The sequence below is a fragment of the Bos mutus genome, chromosome 17 (genome assembly GCF_027580195.1).
Source record: "Bos mutus isolate GX-2022 chromosome 17, NWIPB_WYAK_1.1, whole genome shotgun sequence".
Taxonomy (NCBI): Eukaryota; Metazoa; Chordata; class Mammalia; order Artiodactyla; family Bovidae; genus Bos; species Bos mutus.
Window position 1 is genome coordinate 67,612,495 of NC_091633.1, and position 19,474 is coordinate 67,631,968.

Below are 19,474 nucleotides of genomic sequence, written 5' to 3' on the forward strand. Positions count from 1 at the left end.
CTTTACACAACCTCTGTATATACTTTAAAAATCAACAACAATAATGACCCACCTCATAATTTATTCTCATATTGAAATTTCAGTATATGATTTTATTGATTAAGCTTAGCTTGGTGGTTAACTTTTCTATGCCGTTTTTGGAATAGCTGAGGCATTGACTAGTTCTAACACTAAAACATTGCCTACTGAGGGATAACATTGAAAAAGAATCCCAGACTGAAAGTTTCTCAGTAGTTGAATTTTCTCCTCTGTCAAAACCAGAATTTATTGACTTTTAGGGCAGGGGTCAGCTATTTGATCAGCACACAAAGTGGCAGTTTAGGCAGATGTCTGGGTGGCCTTTTAACGCTCCCTATTATGCATCGCACAAGTATTTCCTAGCTGTCTGGGGCTTCATGCATAGAAAATCTTATAACAGCCTATTCAAGACTTACAGAGCAGCACCAACAAGGGAGCCAATTGTGGTCAAAACTTTTCAGATGTGGACACCTGTTTCATATGTTTTACATAAGCCATAAAGTAACCAACTATCACTAACTTTATTGGTAGGGTCTCAGTTCAGACTGGCAACCTTGAAGTGAAGAGTTGCATTTCGAAAACTTAGTATATTTCTCTTCCTGGTGGTAGTGAGCACTTTTAGCTCTTAGGGAAAACTCTTAGGGAAAGTTTTACTTTGACATCATCTGCAAACTGGATGTAAAAATTAATGTCAGTATTATAACTTTGACTGTGTTTAAATTAGTTGCTGTTATTTAAAGGTATACCCCGTGGCAATGAAGAATATTTGTCTTCACATTAAATCACCACACATTACTGTTTATTTTTGTTCTGCTTATTTCTCTCTCACTTCTTACTGATTTTAGTATGTTTGCTTCAGTCCATCCCTCTTCTAATTTGGCTGAAATGATAAAGCACTCTAAAAATATTAGTTATTAGCAGGGGTCCTAAGTACTTTGTATATATGGGTTTTGGTGGGGAAAAAATGTTTTTAGATTATTATTCCCATTTCTGAAGCAGAAAATGAGAGCAAGAGGAAAAAAAAAAAAAAGCTTAAGACATTTTGCATGATGTACTCTGGGTATGATGTACTCTGGGCATTTTGCATGATGTACTCTGAGTATAAGTTAAATAAGGCAGGGTGACACACTCCTTTCCCAGTTTTGAACCAGTCTGTTGTTCCGTGTTTGTTTCTTAATCTCAGTTCCGCCTTCCTGCCTGATAACTAATTCCTTTTGTGATCTTATTCCAACTTCAGGTTGTAAGTTACTGCATTACTTGCCCAGTGTGTCATGGTATCTACAGATCTGTGCCTTGATGCATGCTGTTCTCTTCCTGAAATGCTCCATCAATTTCCCAGCCCCAACCCACCTCAAAAACTCTTAACCATCCTTTAAAACTTGTTTTAATGTTCTCCTGAGATGCTTGTTCAGATACCTGATTAAGTAATTCTTCATCTTGATTTCCGTCTTCCTTTCCCCATGGCAGTATCCCTTATCTCATTTTGTTGTAGTTGTTTAAAAGCTTCACAGCAATCAGAGCAGAAAAAGAAATAAAAGGAATCCAAATTGGAAAAGAAGAAGTAAAACTCTCACTATTTGCAGATGACATGATCCTCTACATAGAAAACCCTAAAGAGTCCACCAGAAAATTACTAGAAATAATCAATGACTACAGTAAAGTTGCAGGATATAAAATCAACACACAGAAATCCCTTGCATTCCTATACACTAATAATGAGAAAACAGAAAGAGAAATTAAGGAAACAATTCCATTCACCATTGCAACGGAAAGAATAAAATACTTAGGAATATATCTACCTAAAGAAACTAAAGACCTATATATAGAAAACTATAAAACACTGGTGAAAGAAATCAAAGAGGACACTAATAGATGGAGAAATATACCATGTTCATGGATTGGAAGAATCAATATAGTGAAAATGAGTATACTACCCAAAGCAATTTATAGATTCAACATAATCCCTATCAAGCTACCAACAGTATTCTTCACAGAGCTAGAACAAATAATTTCACAATTTGTATGGAAATACAAAAAACCTCGAATAGCCAAAGCGATCTTGAGAAAGAAGAATGGAACTGGAGGAATCAACCTACCTGACTTCAGGCTCTACTACAAAGCCACAGTTATCAAGACAGTATGGTACTGGCACAAAGACAGAAATATTGATCAATGGAATAAAATAGAAAGCCCAGAGATAAATCCACACGACATATAGACACCTTATCTTTGACAAAGGAGGCAAGAATATACAATGGATTAAAGACAATCTCTTTAACAAGTGGTGCTGGGAAATCTGGTCAACCACTTGTAAAAGAATGAAACTGGACCACTTTCTAACACCATACACAAAAATAAACTCAAAATGGATTAAAGATCTAAACGTAAGACCAGAAACTATAAAACTCCTAGAGGAGAACATAGGCAAAACACTCTCCGACATACATCACAGCAGGATCCTCTATGACCCACCTCCCAGAATATTGGAAATAAAAGCAAAAATAAACAAATGGGACCTAATTAACCTTAAAAGCTTCTGCACATCAAAGGAAACTATTAGCAAGGTGAAAAGACAGCCTTCAGAATGGGAGAAAATAATAGCAAATGAAGCAACTGACAAACAACTAATCTCAAAAATATACAAGCAACTCCTACAGCTCAACTCCAGAAAAATAAACACCCAATCAAAAAATGGGCCAAAGAACTAAATAGACATTTCTCCAAAAAGACATACAGATGGCTAACACACACATGAAAAGATGCTCAACATCACTCATTATCAGAGAAATGCAAATCAAAACCACTATGAGGTACCATTTCACACCAGCCAGAATGGCTGCAATCCAAAAGTCTACAAATAATAAATGCTGGAGAGGGTGTGGAGAAAAGGGAACCCTCCTACACTGTTGGTGGGAATGCAAACTAGTACAGCCACTATGGAGAACAGTGTGGAGATTCCTTAAAAACTGGAAATAGAACTGCCTTATGATCCAGCAACCCCACTGCTAGGCATACACACTGAGGAAACCAGAAGGGAAAAGAGACACGTGTACCCCAATGTTCATCGCAGCACTGTTTATAATAGCCAAGACATGGAAGCAACCTAGATGTCCATCAGCAGATGAATGGATAAGAAAGCTGTGGTACATATACACAATGGAGTATTACTCAGCCATTAAAAGAATACATTTGAATCAGTTCTAATGAGGTGGATGAAACTGGAGCCTATTATACAGAGTGAAGTAAGCCAGAAGGAAAAACATAAATACAGTATACTAACACATATATATGGAATTTAGAAAGATGGTAACAATAACTGGGTGTTAGAGACAGCAAAAAGAGACACTGATGTATAGAACAGTCTTATGGACTCTGTGGGAGAGGGAGAGGGTGGGAAGATTTGGGAGAATGGCAATGAAACATGTAAAATATCATGTAGGAAACGAGTTGCCAGTCCAGGTTCGATGCATGATGCTGGATGCTTGGGGCTGGTGCACTGGGACGGCCCAGAGGGATGGTATGGGGAGGGAGGAGGGAGGAGGGTTCGGGATGGGGAACACATGTATACCTGTGGCAGATTCATTTTGATATTTGGCAAAACTAATACAATTATGTAAAGTTTAAAAATAAAATAAAATTGGAAGAAAAAAAATAAATAAAAGCTTCTCTCAGTCTAGACTGTTAACTTCTTGAAGATAAGCTATGAAGATGGTAGATAAAATCTGTTTCTAGCACAGTGCCTGAAACTTATAAAGTTAGCACTTAGTATTTGTTGAATGAATTGTATCATGAATGAACCAATGGTATGCTTTTGACCTTGAAAGGTGAAATTTATTAAATTCAGTATGAGTCGAGAATAAATTGGGCTTGGCATGAGGGACTCATGTTCTTTCTCGAGTCATATATACATTACAGAGTATGTTTCATTCCCAAAATAGATACAAATTGTACTATAGATTGTTTAATAAAGAAATTTAGTTTTAGGGCATAAGTTTGTGGTACTGATTTTGACTGAATTGAGATCACTGTCTGGTTGCTCAGTCGTATCCGACTCTTTGTGACCCCTTGGACTGCAACACACCAGGCTTCTCTGTCCATCACCAGCTCCTGGAACTTGCTTAAACTCATGTCCATCCAGTCAGTGATGCCATCCAACCATCTAATCCTCTGTTGTCCCCTTCTTCTGCCTTCAATCTTTGCCAGCATCAGGGTCTTTTCTAAGGAGTCAGTTCTTCTCATCAGATGGCCACAGTATTGGAGCTTCAGCTTCAGCATCAGTCCTTCCAGTGAATATTCAGGGTTGATTTCCCTTAGGATGGACTGGTTTGATCTCATTGCAGTCCAAAGGACTCTCAAGAGTTTTCTCCAACACCACAGATCAAAAGCATCAGTTCATCAATTCAGCTTTCTTTATGGTCTAAACCTCATACATGACTACTGGAAAAACCATAGCTTTGACTAGCTTGGAATTTTGTCGGTATAGTAATGTCTTTGCTGATTAATATGCTGTCTGGGTTTGTCATAGCTTTTCTTCCAAGGAGCAAGCATCTTTTAATTTCATGGCTGGAGTCACCATTTGCAGTCATTTTGGAGCCAAAGAAATAAAGTCTGTCACTGTTTCATGGATCGGATGCCATGATCTTAGCTTTCTGAATGTTGAGTTTTAAGCCAACTTTTTCACTCTCCTCTTTCACTTTCATCAAGAAGCTCTTTATTGCTCTTCGCTTTCTGCCATAATGGTGGTGTCATTTGCGTATCTGAAGTTACTGATATTTCTCCTGGCAATCTTGATTCCAGCTTGTGCTTCATCCAGCCCAGCATTTCACATGATATACTCTGCATATAAGTTAAATAAGCAGGATGACAGTGTACACCCTTGAGATACTCCTTTCCCAATTTGGAACCAGTCCATTATTCCATGTCCAGTTCTAACTGTTGCTTCTTTACCTGCATACAGATTTCTCAGGAGGCAGGTCAGGTGGTCTGGTATTCCCATCTCTTTCAGAATTTTCCACAGTTTGTTGTGATCCACACAGGCAAAGGCTTTAGCATAATCATTGAAACAGAAATAGATGTTTTTCTTGAATTTTCTTGCTTTTTCTATGTTCCAGTGGATGTTGGCAATTTGATCTCTGGTTCCTCTGCCTTTTCTAAAACCAGCTTGAACATCTGGAAGTTCATGGTTCATGTACTGTTGAAGCCTAGCTTGGAGAATTTTGAACATTACTTTGCTAATGTGTGAGATGAATGCAATTGTGCAGTAGTTGGAACATTCTTTGGCATTGCCTTTCTTTGGGACTGGAATGAAAACTGACCTTTTCCAGTCCTGTGGCCACTGCTGAGTTTTCCAAATTTGCTGGCATATTGAGTGCAGCACTTTCACAGCATCATCTTTTAGGATTTGAAATAGCTCAACTGGAATTCCATCACCTGTACTAGTTGTGTTCGTAGTGATGCTTCCTAAGGCCCACTTGACTTCACATTCCAGGATGTCTGGCTCTAGGTGAGTGATCATACTGTCATGGTTATCTGGGTCATGAAGATCCTTTTTGTACAGTTCTTCTGTGTAGTCTTGCCACCTCTTAATATTTTCTGCTTCTGTTATGTCCATACCATTTCTGTCCTTTATTGAGCCCATCTTTGCATGAAATGTTCCTTTGGTATCTCTAATTTTCTTGAAGAGATCTCTAGTCTTTCCCATTCTATTGTTTTCCTCTATTTTTTGCATTGATCGTTGAGGCAGGCTTTCTTACCTCTCCCTGCTGGTCTTTGGAAGTCTGCATTCAAATGGGTATATCTTTCCTTTTCTCCTTTGCTTTTAGCTTCTCTTCTTTTCATAGCTATGTATAAGGCCTCTTCAGACACCCATTTTGCCTTTTGCATTTCTTTTTCTTAGGGATGGTCTTGCTCACTGCCTCCTGTACAATGTCAGGAACCTCCATCCATAGTTCTTCAGGCATTCTATCAGATCTAATCCCTTGAATCTATTTGTCACTTCTACTGTATAATTGTAAAGGATTTAAGTTACACCTGAATGGTCTAGTGGTTTTCCCTACTTTCTTCAATTTAAGTCTGAATTTGGCAATAAGGAGTTCATAATCTGAGCCACAGTCAGCTCCCAGTCTTGTTTTTGCTGACTGTATAGAGCTTCTCCATCTTCAGCTGCAAAGAATATAATCAGTCTGATTTCAGTATTGATCATCTGGTGATGTCCATGTATAGAGTCATCTCTTGTGTTGTTGGAAGAGAGTGTTTGTTATGACCAGTGTGTTCTGTTTGCATAACTCTGTTAGCCTTTGCCCTGCTTCATTTTGTACCTAAGGGCAAATTTGCCTGTTACTCCAGGTATCTCTTGACTTTCTACTTTTGCATTCCAGTCCCCTATGATGAAAAGGACATGTTTTTGGAGTGTTAGTTCTTGAAGGTCTTGTAGGTCATCATAGAACCATTCCACTTGAGCTGCTTCAGCAACCTATGCCTCAGCTGCTTCAGCATAGGTTGGGACATAAACTCGGATTACTGTGATATTGAATGGTTTGCCTTGGAAACAAACAGAGATCATTCTGTTGTTCTCGAGTTTGCTCCCAAAAACTGCATTTTGGACTCTTTTGTTTACTGTGAGGGCCAATCCATTTCCTTCTAAGGGATCTTGCCCACAGTGGTAGTAGATATAATGGTCATCTGAATTAAATTCACCCATTCTGGTCCATTTCTAAAATGTTGATGTTCACTCTTGTCATCTCCTGTTTGACCACTTCCAGTTCACCTTGATTCAGGGATCTAACATTCCAGGTTCCTGTGCAATATGGTTCTTTACAGCATTGGACTTTACTTCCCTCACCAGTCACATCCCCACCTGGGTATTGTTTTTGTTTTGGCTCCATCTCTTCATTCTTTTTGGAGTTGTTTCTCCATTCACCTACTGAGCTGGGAGTTCATCTTTCAATGTCATATCTTTTCCATACTGTTCATGGAATTCTCAAGGCAAGAATACTGAAGTGGTTTGCCATTCCCCTTCTCCAGTGGACCAAATTTTGTCAGAACTCTCCACCATGACCCATCTGTCTTGGGTGGCGCTACACGGCATGGCTCATAATTTCATTGAGTTAGACAAGGCTGTGATCCATGTGATCAGTTTAGTTAGTTTTCTGTGATTGTATTTCCTGTCTAAGTACTGAACAGTTGACACTACTGCATAAGTCACTGTTTAATGAGCAAAGTAATGCTATCGCTACTTGGCTGCCATGACAGAGAGCTTGTGAGGACTGGGATCGTGCAGTGGCAGTGCTGGGGTGACTGTGTCAGCTTTAATGGCGAGAGAGCATTGGGGGAGGGCCTCTCAGGGAGTGTGAGGTGATCAAGTGCTCCATGGAAGATACCGTGGTCACGTTCTGAATACTAACGATATGGAAATCCACCTAGAGTTGTGCTGTGCATACCGTAGCCACTCAGCATGGGTGTCTGTGGAGCACATGAAGTGACTAGCTTGAATTGAGATGTGATGGAAACTTAAACAGTGGATTTCAGAGACTCAGTCTCCCGCCCCCGAAAAGTACAGTAGCTCAGTAACAGATTTTTTTACACTGATTATGTATTACAGTGATAATATTTTGATATATTGGGTAAAATAAAACATACTGTTAAAGAGATGAAGTTAACTTTTTTTTTGGCTCTGCCTTTGTGGCAAGTGAAATCTTAGACTGGGGATCAAACCTACACCCCCTGCTATGGAAGCAAGAATTCTTAACCACTGGACCACCAGGGAAGTCCCTAACCTGGTTTTTAAATTGTGGACATTTTACTTGTCGGTTGATACTGTGCTTGAAAAGGAAGAGTTAATGAGATTAAGAGATAGTCTCCCCTCCCTCTAAAAAAAGCAGCAGCTCCCTACCACCATGCTTATATTAATAGCTCTTTGTAAGAAGATACTTGATTTTAAAAGCATAAAGTATCAAATATGTATGAGGATTATTATATATTAATGTATAATATGGGACGGTTGGGTAGTTCCACTTCACCTCCTGAACTTACTTCACACTGTCTTTGTAGCGTGCTTCACTTATTCTCCTCTTTCCAGAATTGAATATGATGCATATCGTACTGATTTGGAAGAACTGAATCTTGGACCACGTGATGCAAACACTCTGCCAAAGATTGAGCAATCACAGCATCTGTTCCAAGCACATAAGGAAAAGTACGATAAAATGCGCAATGATGTTTCTATCAAGTTAAAATTTCTAGAAGAAAATAAGGTAAATGTATTCTTTACCTTCTGAGATTTTTTTTGTCTCTGTTAACTCTTTGATTATAGAGTTGACCCTTGAACCACCTGGGGATTGGGGGCACTGGCCCTCCAGTGCAGTTGGAAGTCCACGTGTAAGGCACACTTGGTTCCTTGAGCCCAGGGCTCCCTTGTGTCTGCAGCCCCACATTTGCAGACTCAGCCCACCATCCAGTGCTGTAGTATTTACTGTTGAAGAAACCTCACATGTATGTGGACCCACACAGTTCAAACCCATATTGTTTAAGGGTCAACTTGGGAGTTGTTAGAAATGAAATTCCATTTATAAACAGTGTTTTCATGTTTATAAGTACATAAAGTATATTTACCTTCACTTTTCTGTCATTAAAGTCATCAGCTGTGCTGTTCCAGTCTTTCACATGTAACAATTGGCAAAAAATACTTGATGTTGATCTTCAGACTGGTGTTGGTATCAAGTGCTTTAAAAAGTTACATAATGGTATATTCGGTTCTGAATATTTTGAAAACTTTTTATTAATGGTAGGTAGAGATTTCAGGAAGGGAACAGCATTCTTCTCAGTACCTAATAAATGAGGAATAACTGAAAGGTTCTGATTAGGGCTGCAGTTAGCATAACCTAAAAGAAGCAAGCTAAGAAATCAATTTTCCAGCTTATTTTCATGTAACATGAACACATTCAAAACCTAGAGCAGTGAGAGGTGATATGGACCTACTGTAGCTTTTGTTGGAGGTAGGGTCATGGGATAACAGGCTAGGGGCTCCGGTGTAAGTAGAGAGTAGTTTCTGGTGTTTAACATGACATGCACACTGGGATCGGGAGAAGGATTGCAGTTCTCCTCCCAGTTGGGAGCTCTGCCCAGAAGAGGTGTGGCGTCCTGTGGAGATAGGGTCTCATACTGCACATTGGTGATCCCTTTCCTGTGCTTTTCACATCCTCTGAAGTCATAATAGAGCATCAGCTCTGCTTTCTCCCGGGTACCTTAGTATCTTTCAGTTCTGTCTCTTGATATCTTCTTGTCTTCTTTAATATTTCCTTAGAAACTCCTCTGGCTGCTATAAAAGCTGCACAGATTTCCTTGAGACCAGGACTGCTCTTACCTTTTTTTTTCTTTTAGCCACAGTGCATGAAAAGTACTGATTTCCCATTACACTGAAACCATTATGTTGTCAGTAAAGGAGATCTCAGCAGAGTCATCAGACAGGTTGCTCAGCACTGCTCAGACAAGAGCAGAGTGAGCCTTTTAGTTTCATTAGCTGAGCACATGCTGTGGCACTCCTTGTGGTCATTTGGTTTAATGTTTTGAAGGATAAGAATATGTCAGTACTTAGATATAGACATATATTTTAGAATCAGCACTGTACGGTGTAGTGCTGCATAAAGTGTGCTAGCATTTTATGGGTTCTACCTGAAGCTGATTTGAATGGAAAAAAAGGAATTCATCTAATTTGAGGGTCCAGGACCTCTGCTAGTAGAGGAAATGATTTTAGGGAATGTTTAAAATGGTAATTGTGTTTTCTTGGAACCTAATGGTATTTGTTGTGTGCTATTCTCTGAATAGTGAGATTATGGCTATTTTTTGTATTTTGTATTTTTCTGTATTTTAAACATTTTCTATGAAAGCTTATGTATGTTGCCTTTATAAAAAGGGAGATAACCTTATTTTGAAACAATTAATGTCCCTAAACCACCCATGCTTATATGGTTCTTACCAGCAAATTATACAAGGATAAATAATGGCCATGTAACTATAACTGTCTTACTCTATAGCTCTTTTTGAAACTTGGCAGTAGATCTCCAGATTTAGACATGAACCAGAGAAGGCACACTTGTTATTTACTAGGCATTTTACATTTATTCTCTCACTCATTCATCAAAACAGTCTTCAGACTCAGGAGACACACTGAGCAGTGAGGAAAGTTGGGAATAATAGAAAATTGTGACTTAAAAATACTCTTCAGGCACCCTGTAAAAAGCCTGGACTAGGATCACTCCATTAGCAGAGAAAGGAAAGAGCCCTGGTTTCGAGGCTGCATGACAGGAAATTGTCAGAGGAAGCTAGTTTGGCCTGAAGGTTATGAGGGATGAAGGTTGGGAACTTGTTCTACTTAACTCAGTGTTTAGTTTGAAATGACGACAAGATACTCACATGGAAACAATTGGTAGGAAGTTTATGGTGTGGGTTTGCAATTTGAATGAACAGGGTCAGAGTTCTGGAGACTGATGTTTAGAAGTCATTACTTTGAGAATAGTATTGTCATTGTCTCACCTTCTCTTCTTTGGACCTTTCTTAGTATAAACTAAAAAAAAAGTTGCATTTATTCTCAAGGATTTTATTTATATTCATAGAGAGCCTAGAAATAACTCTGGGGTTTTCCACAGTTGTCATCAAGCTTCAGTTTCAACTCAGTCAGCTTTGTCTAAAATAAAATATGTAAAGAAACTCAACATTTTTATCTTTTGTGTTTAATTCTTTAAAACTGTAAAGAGATAATGTTCCTGGTCTCAGTTATTTCAAGCAGTAGGCAGCTATGATTTGGCTGAAGACTTCAGCTCATAAGAAGAATTTTTTTGTTTTCTTGCTTTTGCTGGAGCAGCTTCTCCCCTTTTTCCTTTAGTAGCTCTAACGGGAGGATAAAGCAGGCCTCGGAACTGCCCGCCAGCCCTGCTTGCTCTCTCAGCAGTCTGCAGTGCCTCATGTCGGGGGTTCTTCTGTTGTGAACTGCAGCTGAGTTTGTTCCTTAGTATTTCTTTTATATGCAATTGTCAAGTAATCTGCTCAGTGCTTGAGTGTGAACAAAACATGAGCTTTCTATTTTTTAAATATCGTATGTTGAATTTTTTTTTAACATAAGTCATCTGAAACATCCGTGAGTGCTAATTTGTAACTTGAGGATGTCCTAAAGGCTATTGTTTTTTTCTAAAGCTGTTGGTGCACCTTCTTTTGCTGGGACATTGTGGGGAGAGGGAGGGCCTTTTGGTTATCCTGGCTTTTGGAGTATCCTCCCATAGCGACACTCCTCTTATAAAATGTGAGGCCAGATAATCAAACAGCTAGAAGAGTGCAAAACTGAAAGCAAATAGACATTGAGTAAAGGACTAAAGATTGTCCTGTGACTATTGTAATAAGTTTTAGTGGCCAAACATTGTGAGAATATTTTTGTTTATTTTGTTTTCAGAACTTAAGGAAAAAAGTTGAGAGTGGTTGGGAGGTAGATTCTTTGCTATTAGAAAATTGAGGTGTTTACATGTACTTAGTCTAGCCTTTTTTCTCTCTGGCAAAACAAAAGGAATAGGTATGTATTAAAAATACCTGTGTGTCCTTACCTGGGTATGTATGTGCATGCATTAATGCTGAGAGTTGTGTACATGTGTCCATGCTTGTCATTCACCCTTAATGGGAAAACTTGAGTTCTTCTGCTGTTTACAGTCAACTCTGTCCACCCCTTACCCTATCCACCCCCCCCATATATTGTGTTTACCTTTAACCTAAACAAACCTCTGAATTCTCTTTCTTATTTACTAAACAAGATTGAGTTGCATAACAATAAGAGCACAGCTAATTAGACACTTATAGTGTTTCTGTTTTCATCAATATTTCTTTTTTCCTAGACTTTTAAATAAAGTAACTTGAGCTATTTTCTGACTTAAGGCAGTTTACCTTTTATTGTTCCTCTCAAGGTTCAAAACAAAACAGACTAAAAAATATAGTCAAGATAAAGAAAATAGTCATTTCTGGTGCTTTGTACACTTTGTTGGAATAGGTACCCTGCCTTCTTTTACAGCCTCATGATGCCTAGCAGTGGTGTTAAATGTATAGTAGTCATTTAGCAAATACGTGTTTGCATTTCTTCCCAAAATTTGAGGCATGCTACAGGGAAGGGAGGAGATGGAGGTGAGTTAAGAGTCAACTAGGGCAGAGTAGATACTTACCTGGCTCTTTGAGTGAGTGAGGCATAGCACGCTCTCTCAGAAACGCTTCTGTTGTCCGCAAGATGTGCCGCTTCCACGGAGAGAAAGCAAAAAGTAGAGGAAAATAAGCACATCAATGTGAGCAGCCCATGTTTACTTTCTTTCAAAACGTTTTATGGCTTAGAACCATGTAGAATGTGAAAAAAGTAATTTAAGATGATGAACATTTCCCCTAAGATAATTGTAATTTAAGAGTACAAGTAAATATCTTTTCAGGTCCACTAATAATATTGTGGGGAGGACCCTGAATGTATCAGAGAGTCAACAATAGTTTAGGGTATAAGTAAAGACTAAGAATCCCATTAATTTTGTTATAGTCTTACTTTAAGAAGGATGGAATATACTCTTACTTTAAGGTAATGTCAGTTAATTAGCTATAACCATTAATTGCACAGTTTTTTCTGTTATTATAGTCAGTAACTCAAAGGATGACAAGGGAGTTGGGGGTTGGGAGGCTGGGAGAAAAAAGGTGAGCCAGACTTGGGAATCTATCCTAGGAAAAATTTCTTAAAAATTATAGTCATTCTTAACACTAGGTTGATGAAAAGAACTTCACTCACATCATGTTTCATATAGAATTATAATACAGTGATAATCCTGTATGTTAGGATTTCTTTTCTGATATATTACAGATTTATTTCGTATGTGTGTTATTATAAATTTAACTTATCAGAGACAAGTCCAATAAACAAAAGTGATGAGACAGAGGAAGAGCGGAATACACAGAGAATAAAAACACTGTAAATCGACTTTACTTCAATTTTAAAAAAACACAAAACGAAGTAAACACAGATAATGCAAGACAGCTATGTATGTAGTTTTGGTGACCCAGTGACTATATACAAATATGTTCTGTTACAGGAAATACTCAAAGCCTACTACATTTTTATAAAAATGTGCTGTAAATGCTGGGAAAGGCTAGGAGAGCAAACATATTCTTCTCTTTGAGACGATATGAGCCTCTGAGTTTAAAAAATGGATATCTGTTGCCAGATTTTAAGAAGCATGTTAATCGTTACTTAATATGTACAAGCAGATACATTCTTGAAATCTTTTTCCCCATTCTCAAAAGAATTCTCATTTTTTATTCAATATTTTTAAAAGATGCATGTCAGTGATTTACTGTCATCTTTATTTCTGTAACTATAGGTATAAACAGTATTCTTGGTATTTGCTCGTAAATCATGTGAAGTTATTATATTCTATAGGTAAAAGAACCTGGTTCTAAATAAAACATAAGCCCTTATGGATTGAAAGGTAGAATATAGTAAGCAGCCGCAACACTGCCAAGTGTGGTTCCTTCCATTTGGATCCTGTGAGACAGCCCCTTACTCCTGCAGCTTTATTTCCAAGCGTAATTCCTGAGTGGGTTCAGTCGTGTAATTTCATGTTGTTACTGTTTTTTATTTATTTAGCAAACATTTATCATGTATTATATACTGTGTACCAGGAGGTGTTCTGGACATTGTTCTGGACCCAGTGAGCAAAAGTGAAAAAAAATTCTACCCCCAGAGTTTATAGCCTAGTAAAAGAAACAGGGAAGCCTGGCGTGCTGCAGTTCATGGGGTCCCAGAGTCAGACACGACTTAGCAACTGAATAGCAGTGAAAGAAGCAACACTGATCAAATCACACCAAAACGCATGTATGTACGTATATATAAATTGTGGCTGTGACCAGTGAGTGGTCAGGCTTCTATTAGAATGTGATGTTGAAAATCCACCAGGTAAAGTGAGAAGCAAAGCGTATTCCAGGTAATTGGAACAGTCTGTGGGAGGTAAACGGGCCAAACCATGCCGGCCTTATAGGCCACATTAGGGAAGAGCTTATTTGAGTGTTGGTGGGAATCCATTGCAGGAATTCTTGGCAAATGACAAGTCTTAAAATGATTCAGAGGCTGTAGTAGAACGTAAGAGTGAATATAGGAGTTTAAACAGGATGATGGGAGCAAGGATTGGGGTAGTGTTAATGGAAGTGGAGTGAGCTGAAGATTTCAAGAGATACTTAAATGGTAGAACATAAATACATGTAATAAAATATGAAGAATAGATTGATATATAATTAGCACCTTTGACTTTTTATTCCTTTATTCAGCAAATATTCAATACTTGTTTCAGTCACTGAGTTAAAGTCTTGCTGTCATAGAGTCAAGTAAGAGAAATAGATATTAACCAGCTAATTACAGAAATACAAGCTGTGATTGGTGCTGTGAAGGGAAAATAGAGGGGTCTTATGAGCATACAAAGGGAACATGTCTTGACATGAGAGAGGAAGTGACGCTGGAGCTGAGACCCAAAGGGGTGGAGAGGAGGCAACCAGAGGTGTATAGGGAAAGGAATGATGGGTGCGTGCTCAGTCGTGGCCAGGCTCCCCTGTCCCTGGAATTCTCCAGGTAAGAAGACTGGAGTGGGTTGAAGATCCCCCTCCTCCAAGGGATCTTCCCAGACTAGATTGGGATCGAACCCGCATCTCCTGTGTCTCCTGCATTGCAGATGCATTTTTTACCTCTGAGCTGTAAGGGAAAGGAATAGAATATGCAAAAGCCAGTCAAAGGTCAGTGAGTCCAGAGCATGCGGAGAATCAGGGAGAGTAGCTCTGGATAAAGCTGGACAGATAGATCTGGCCAACACAAGGGTGAGATGACCTACATGCAAGGTTATTCATCACAGTATCACTGGTAATATCAAAAGATGAGGAAAACTGAACAGTTCAGCAGAAAGGAACAAGTTGAATAAACTATGGCTCATTTATACAATGGAATACTTTTCAGCCATTAAAAAAAAAAAGACTAGGGATGTAATTAATAGAAAGATCCTCAGAGCATATTATTAATAATAAATGAAAAGACCAAGGTGCACAGCAGTGTATGTATAATTTTGCAAAATTATAGGTCATAGGTAATAAAATTATGTTTAAAAAATAGAAATCTGGTTAAGTTTTTGAAAACAGAAGGTATCCTATGTAAAAACAAACATTTTCTATCTATACATATTTTCTTTTCTTTTAAATCAAAATCATCCTTTAAATAGATAGGACCAAAATTGAAAGGATATAAGTATATATCAAGATTTTCAGTCCTGTCTCCAACTACTCTATTCCCCTTACAGATAAAAAAAAGAAAACGTTAAAATCAAATTATTGATTCAGTGTTGGAAAGAATAGAAAGACAGTTTCATCTTAAGTGTGAGGTTAGAAATGATATGTTAGTGCCTTCCATATACATCAGAAAATATTGTCTTGCATACTGCCATGTTTGCTGCGTTTAATGGTTTGACTTCCAGGTCTCTTTAAAACTTTTTAAACACACATGAAACAGGAAAAATTTGCCTGTGATTTGCGTTGCCTCCTTTCCCCTTTTATAACAGAGATGGAAGTTAACTATCCTTGTATCAATCATGCAACTAAAAAGAATTGAGAGTTGTAGGTTGATTTTGAACTTAACAGCATCCAAGCCATACCTGTTGGCTGATTTTGAAATTGACAGCATCCAGTTATCTGTCTTGGTGATTTGCAGTCCTCAGCTGGTGAATGAGGGAGTGAGCACACCCAGCCAACCAGTTCATGCAGTCTCCCCGTCAGCTGTGCTAGTATCCAGCAGGCAGGGTGAAGGAAAGATATTTTGTACACTAGATTTAAAAGCCTTCCAAAGGGATAGCTCATGAATTGCTGTTTTTATATATTTGACTTCGTGTGTGTATGTGTGTGTCTGTGTGTGTCTTATGTTTAAAGTACTTGTGTTTTCTTGACCGCTTCTGGTCAGAAGTTCATGTTCCTGTTGTTTATCTTAGAGGGGAGGGGATTGTTCAATGCTTCTACTTTGAGTGTATAGGATTCACTTATTAAAATTTAATTCTTGACCGTTACTGCTGCATTGTCTCTGTTCTGTTAAACGGTTGTACTTGTGTCCGCCTCAGATCCACGTTTCACTTACTTTGCCAGCCTTGATTATCACCCAGGTCAGTTTGTCCGTTTGTCAGTTTGTGATAAAGGTGAGTTTTAAGTCTGCAGCCAGTGTGAGATTTGAAGAGACCACTGCTATCTGCATTCGTTTTAGTTACGGTAGCATTACTGCACTTTTTTTTTTTTTTGGTTCTTGTTACTGTCTTGAGATTTACTTAAAAATAAACCCTTTAATTAGTATCTCTGAGTAAAATCTCAGACTATACCAGCAGTGTTTAAGAACTTGACTTTGCGTTGTTCTTTTTGACCTTTCCTTGAAGTCCTCTCAGTAATGACTCGGTCCTTTCCTGTTGACCATGTATATATTTCTTCCATGACTCATCTACACTTTACTTTCTTAGATTTGAAATAATCACTTTATAACTAGATTTTTTTCTTTATTCCTCTTAAATCTTGTAACATTCTGGTTTCATATTTCTTTAAACTTTCGAAAGATCCCTTTTAAAAATTACTCAATACATTTTTAAGGTGCTTGCTTTGGGCTATTATAATGACTAAATCTAAAGAAATATTGTATAATTCTGTTATGACAAACTCTCTGCTAACAAGCAGCTTACAGTCTCATGGAAAACATTTCTGTTCTATACAAAATGGTGAGTGAAGCATGAGGAAGAAGAAACCTGGAATTTGACAAAGAAAACCTCAGTGAGGGCTGGAAGCAGCGGTGTGGCTTGAGCCAGATCACAGAGTGAGGAACATGACACTGGCAGAAACAGGCCAAACAAAGTCTTCAAGAAATCCTAGATCCTTTGTTTCAATGATTTGTAAACTTTCGTTATATTTTCTGTCATCTTCCTAAAGCAAAACATAGTATTGCTGCTTATGGATTTTTTTTTTTTTTAAGAAATCTAATGGTTTTATTATAACAAATTTTGGTAAAGATTTTCTAAGTTTAAACAGTTGTTAGGTGCCTGGGATGAGAATTTTGCAAGCTGTTTAAGAGGGAAAAAGTTAGCTTTCCAAGATAAAATACAGAACCACACTATGAAGGAAAACTATCTTGTGACTGTAAAGATGAGTTTGAATGGACCATCAGTTCATCTGTAAGTTCCCAGTGTCCAAAAGGCCAGAGGGAACAGGGCCCCCTATTTAATGAAGGGAATACCCAGTGCCTTAGCCACGCCCATGGCCCTGAATTAATTTTAAGTAGGAGTTCATATGCTAACCGGAAAGACTGATGCTATAAAATGTGTCCTCGAGCAGCTGGAAAGTTTCTTTCTTCTGTGTATTATCATAGCATCCAGGGCTTTCTCCATCAAAGCACCAATCTTACTGTGCTGTGAATGCCTCTTAGTCTGTTTCTTCTCCTAGACCTGAGTGCCACGGGTACGTAGTTAGGGCATTCCCGTCCTATAGTAAGTGAACTGATGGACATGGATCTTTGAGTAATCTGCATGTAGAGCAAGTCTATCATCTTCTCGGCCAGCCAGCTTTCCAATTAAAGTGGTATTCCTTGCCTTAAAAAAAAAAAAAAAAAAACAGCAGAGGGAAAAGATTGGAGATAACCTTGGGAAACAGAAGCCGTGTTGGTCACATCTAAACCTGGAACCTTTGGAGGAAGGGTGAGGACTGGGAGTTAGCTAGCTTAGGCGTTTTTGCTAAAGGGGAGAAAACTTGTGTGAATCTGTTACTGGAGTTTACAGATTGCATTTCATCGGTTATCTTCTTTTCAAAACAGGACTGCCCTTTTTTACCTCATGGCATTGGGCTCCACTCAGTCATGTCCGACTCTGCAACCCCGTGGACTGTAACCCTCCAGGCTGCCCAGTCCATGGGATTCTCTGGGCAAGAATACTGGAGTGGGTTGCCATTTCTTTCTCCAGGGGATCTTCCTGACCCAGGGATGAAACCCAGGTCTCCTGTATTGCAAGCAGGAGCCACGAGGGAAGCCACTTTTTACCTCATAGGATGCTTTTTTTTTTTTAACGTAATTGTCAATGATTTGTTGAAATCCATCCCAGTGAGTCAGAAAAATGAAATCTGTTCTTAAACCTCCATATTTGTCTTTCCTTCTCCCTCCCTTCCCAAGGCCCACACCCATATTTCTGATAGTGCTTTTCTTTTTCAGCTGGTAGTTGCTTTTATGACAAGCCATTTCCAAAGCTATTACAAATAAAATTACACTTTGCAAACCTAATAAAAGGCGAAGACAGGTATATTTTCCTGCTGTTACTTTTCTGGTTTCTCACTTACTGGAAAAAGATCAAGGATGCACAGAGAAAGCACATCATTATACATTTTTAAATAGTTGGGAAAAAAGAAAGGAGTTAATACCTTACATGTTAGTGGTTGGAGACTTCTTACTAAACACTGATTTTGTTCCAGCTTTTCCTTTCATGTTTAAGCCAAGCTACTGCCCCCAAATTACTGTACACTTAATATAAAACCCTATTTTATAGAATTACTATAAAGGAGAGCCAAATAAGTTTGAAGAACTTAACAATTGTAAATAAAATTGTAAGCTAATAACTTATTTTAACTAGAAATTACCTCATTTAAAAAAATTACCTCAATGTCTCTGATAAGAAGGTATGTAATCTAAATTTGATTTGGGAAAAAGTTCATTTGGTAGAAATAAAGTACTTTTTTTATTGTTTGATGTCCATGAAGTAATACTTTAAATTTTATAGTCAGTAACTTTGTAAATGGTATTTATCTTCTATTGATACATGCTGTGTAGGCAGGAGAAAGTTTTTAGTGTTATCCACTTGGTATCATTGAGTTAGACAAGTCTGCCTAGACAGCACAGTAAAAAGCAGAGACATTACTTTGCCAACGAAGGTCCGTCTAGTCAAGACTGTGGTTTTTCCAGTGGTCATGTATGGATGTGAGAGTTGGACTATAAAGAAAGCTGAGTGCTGAAGAATTGATGCTTTTGAACTGTGGTGTTGGAGAAGACTCTTGAGAGTCTTATCATGGACTGCAAGGAGATCCAACCAGTCCATCCTAAGAGAGATCAGTCCTGGGTGTTCATTGGAAGGACTGATGTTGAAGCTGAAACTCCAGTACTTTGGCCACCTGATGCAAAGAGCTGACTCATTGGAAAAGACCCTGCTGCTAGGAAAGATTGAGGGCAGGAGGAGAAGGGGATGACAGAGGATGAGATGGTTGGATGGCATCACCGACTCAATGGACATGGGTTTGGGTGAACTCTGGGAGTTGGTGTTGGACAGGGAGGCCTGGCGTGCTGCGGTTCATGGGGTCGCAAAGAGTCGGACACGACTGAGTGACTGAACTGAACTGAACTTGGTATCATGTATCAGTT

At 38.5% G+C, this 19,474-nt stretch overlaps 1 protein-coding gene across 5 annotated transcripts in view; it reads left to right on the plus strand.

The window, feature by feature from the left end:
• The window catches only part of ARFIP1 (ARF interacting protein 1), a 140,081-nt gene that overhangs the window by 101,327 nt on the left and 19,280 nt on the right, over window positions 1-19,474 (plus strand). For all 5 annotated transcript variants that reach the window (XM_070386662.1, XM_070386658.1, XM_070386659.1 and 2 more), the window contains one exon: window positions 8,096-8,270. In XM_070386662.1, coding sequence (XP_070242763.1) covers window positions 8,096-8,270 — 175 coding nt within the window. The remainder of the gene's footprint in view (window positions 1-8,095; window positions 8,271-19,474) is intronic.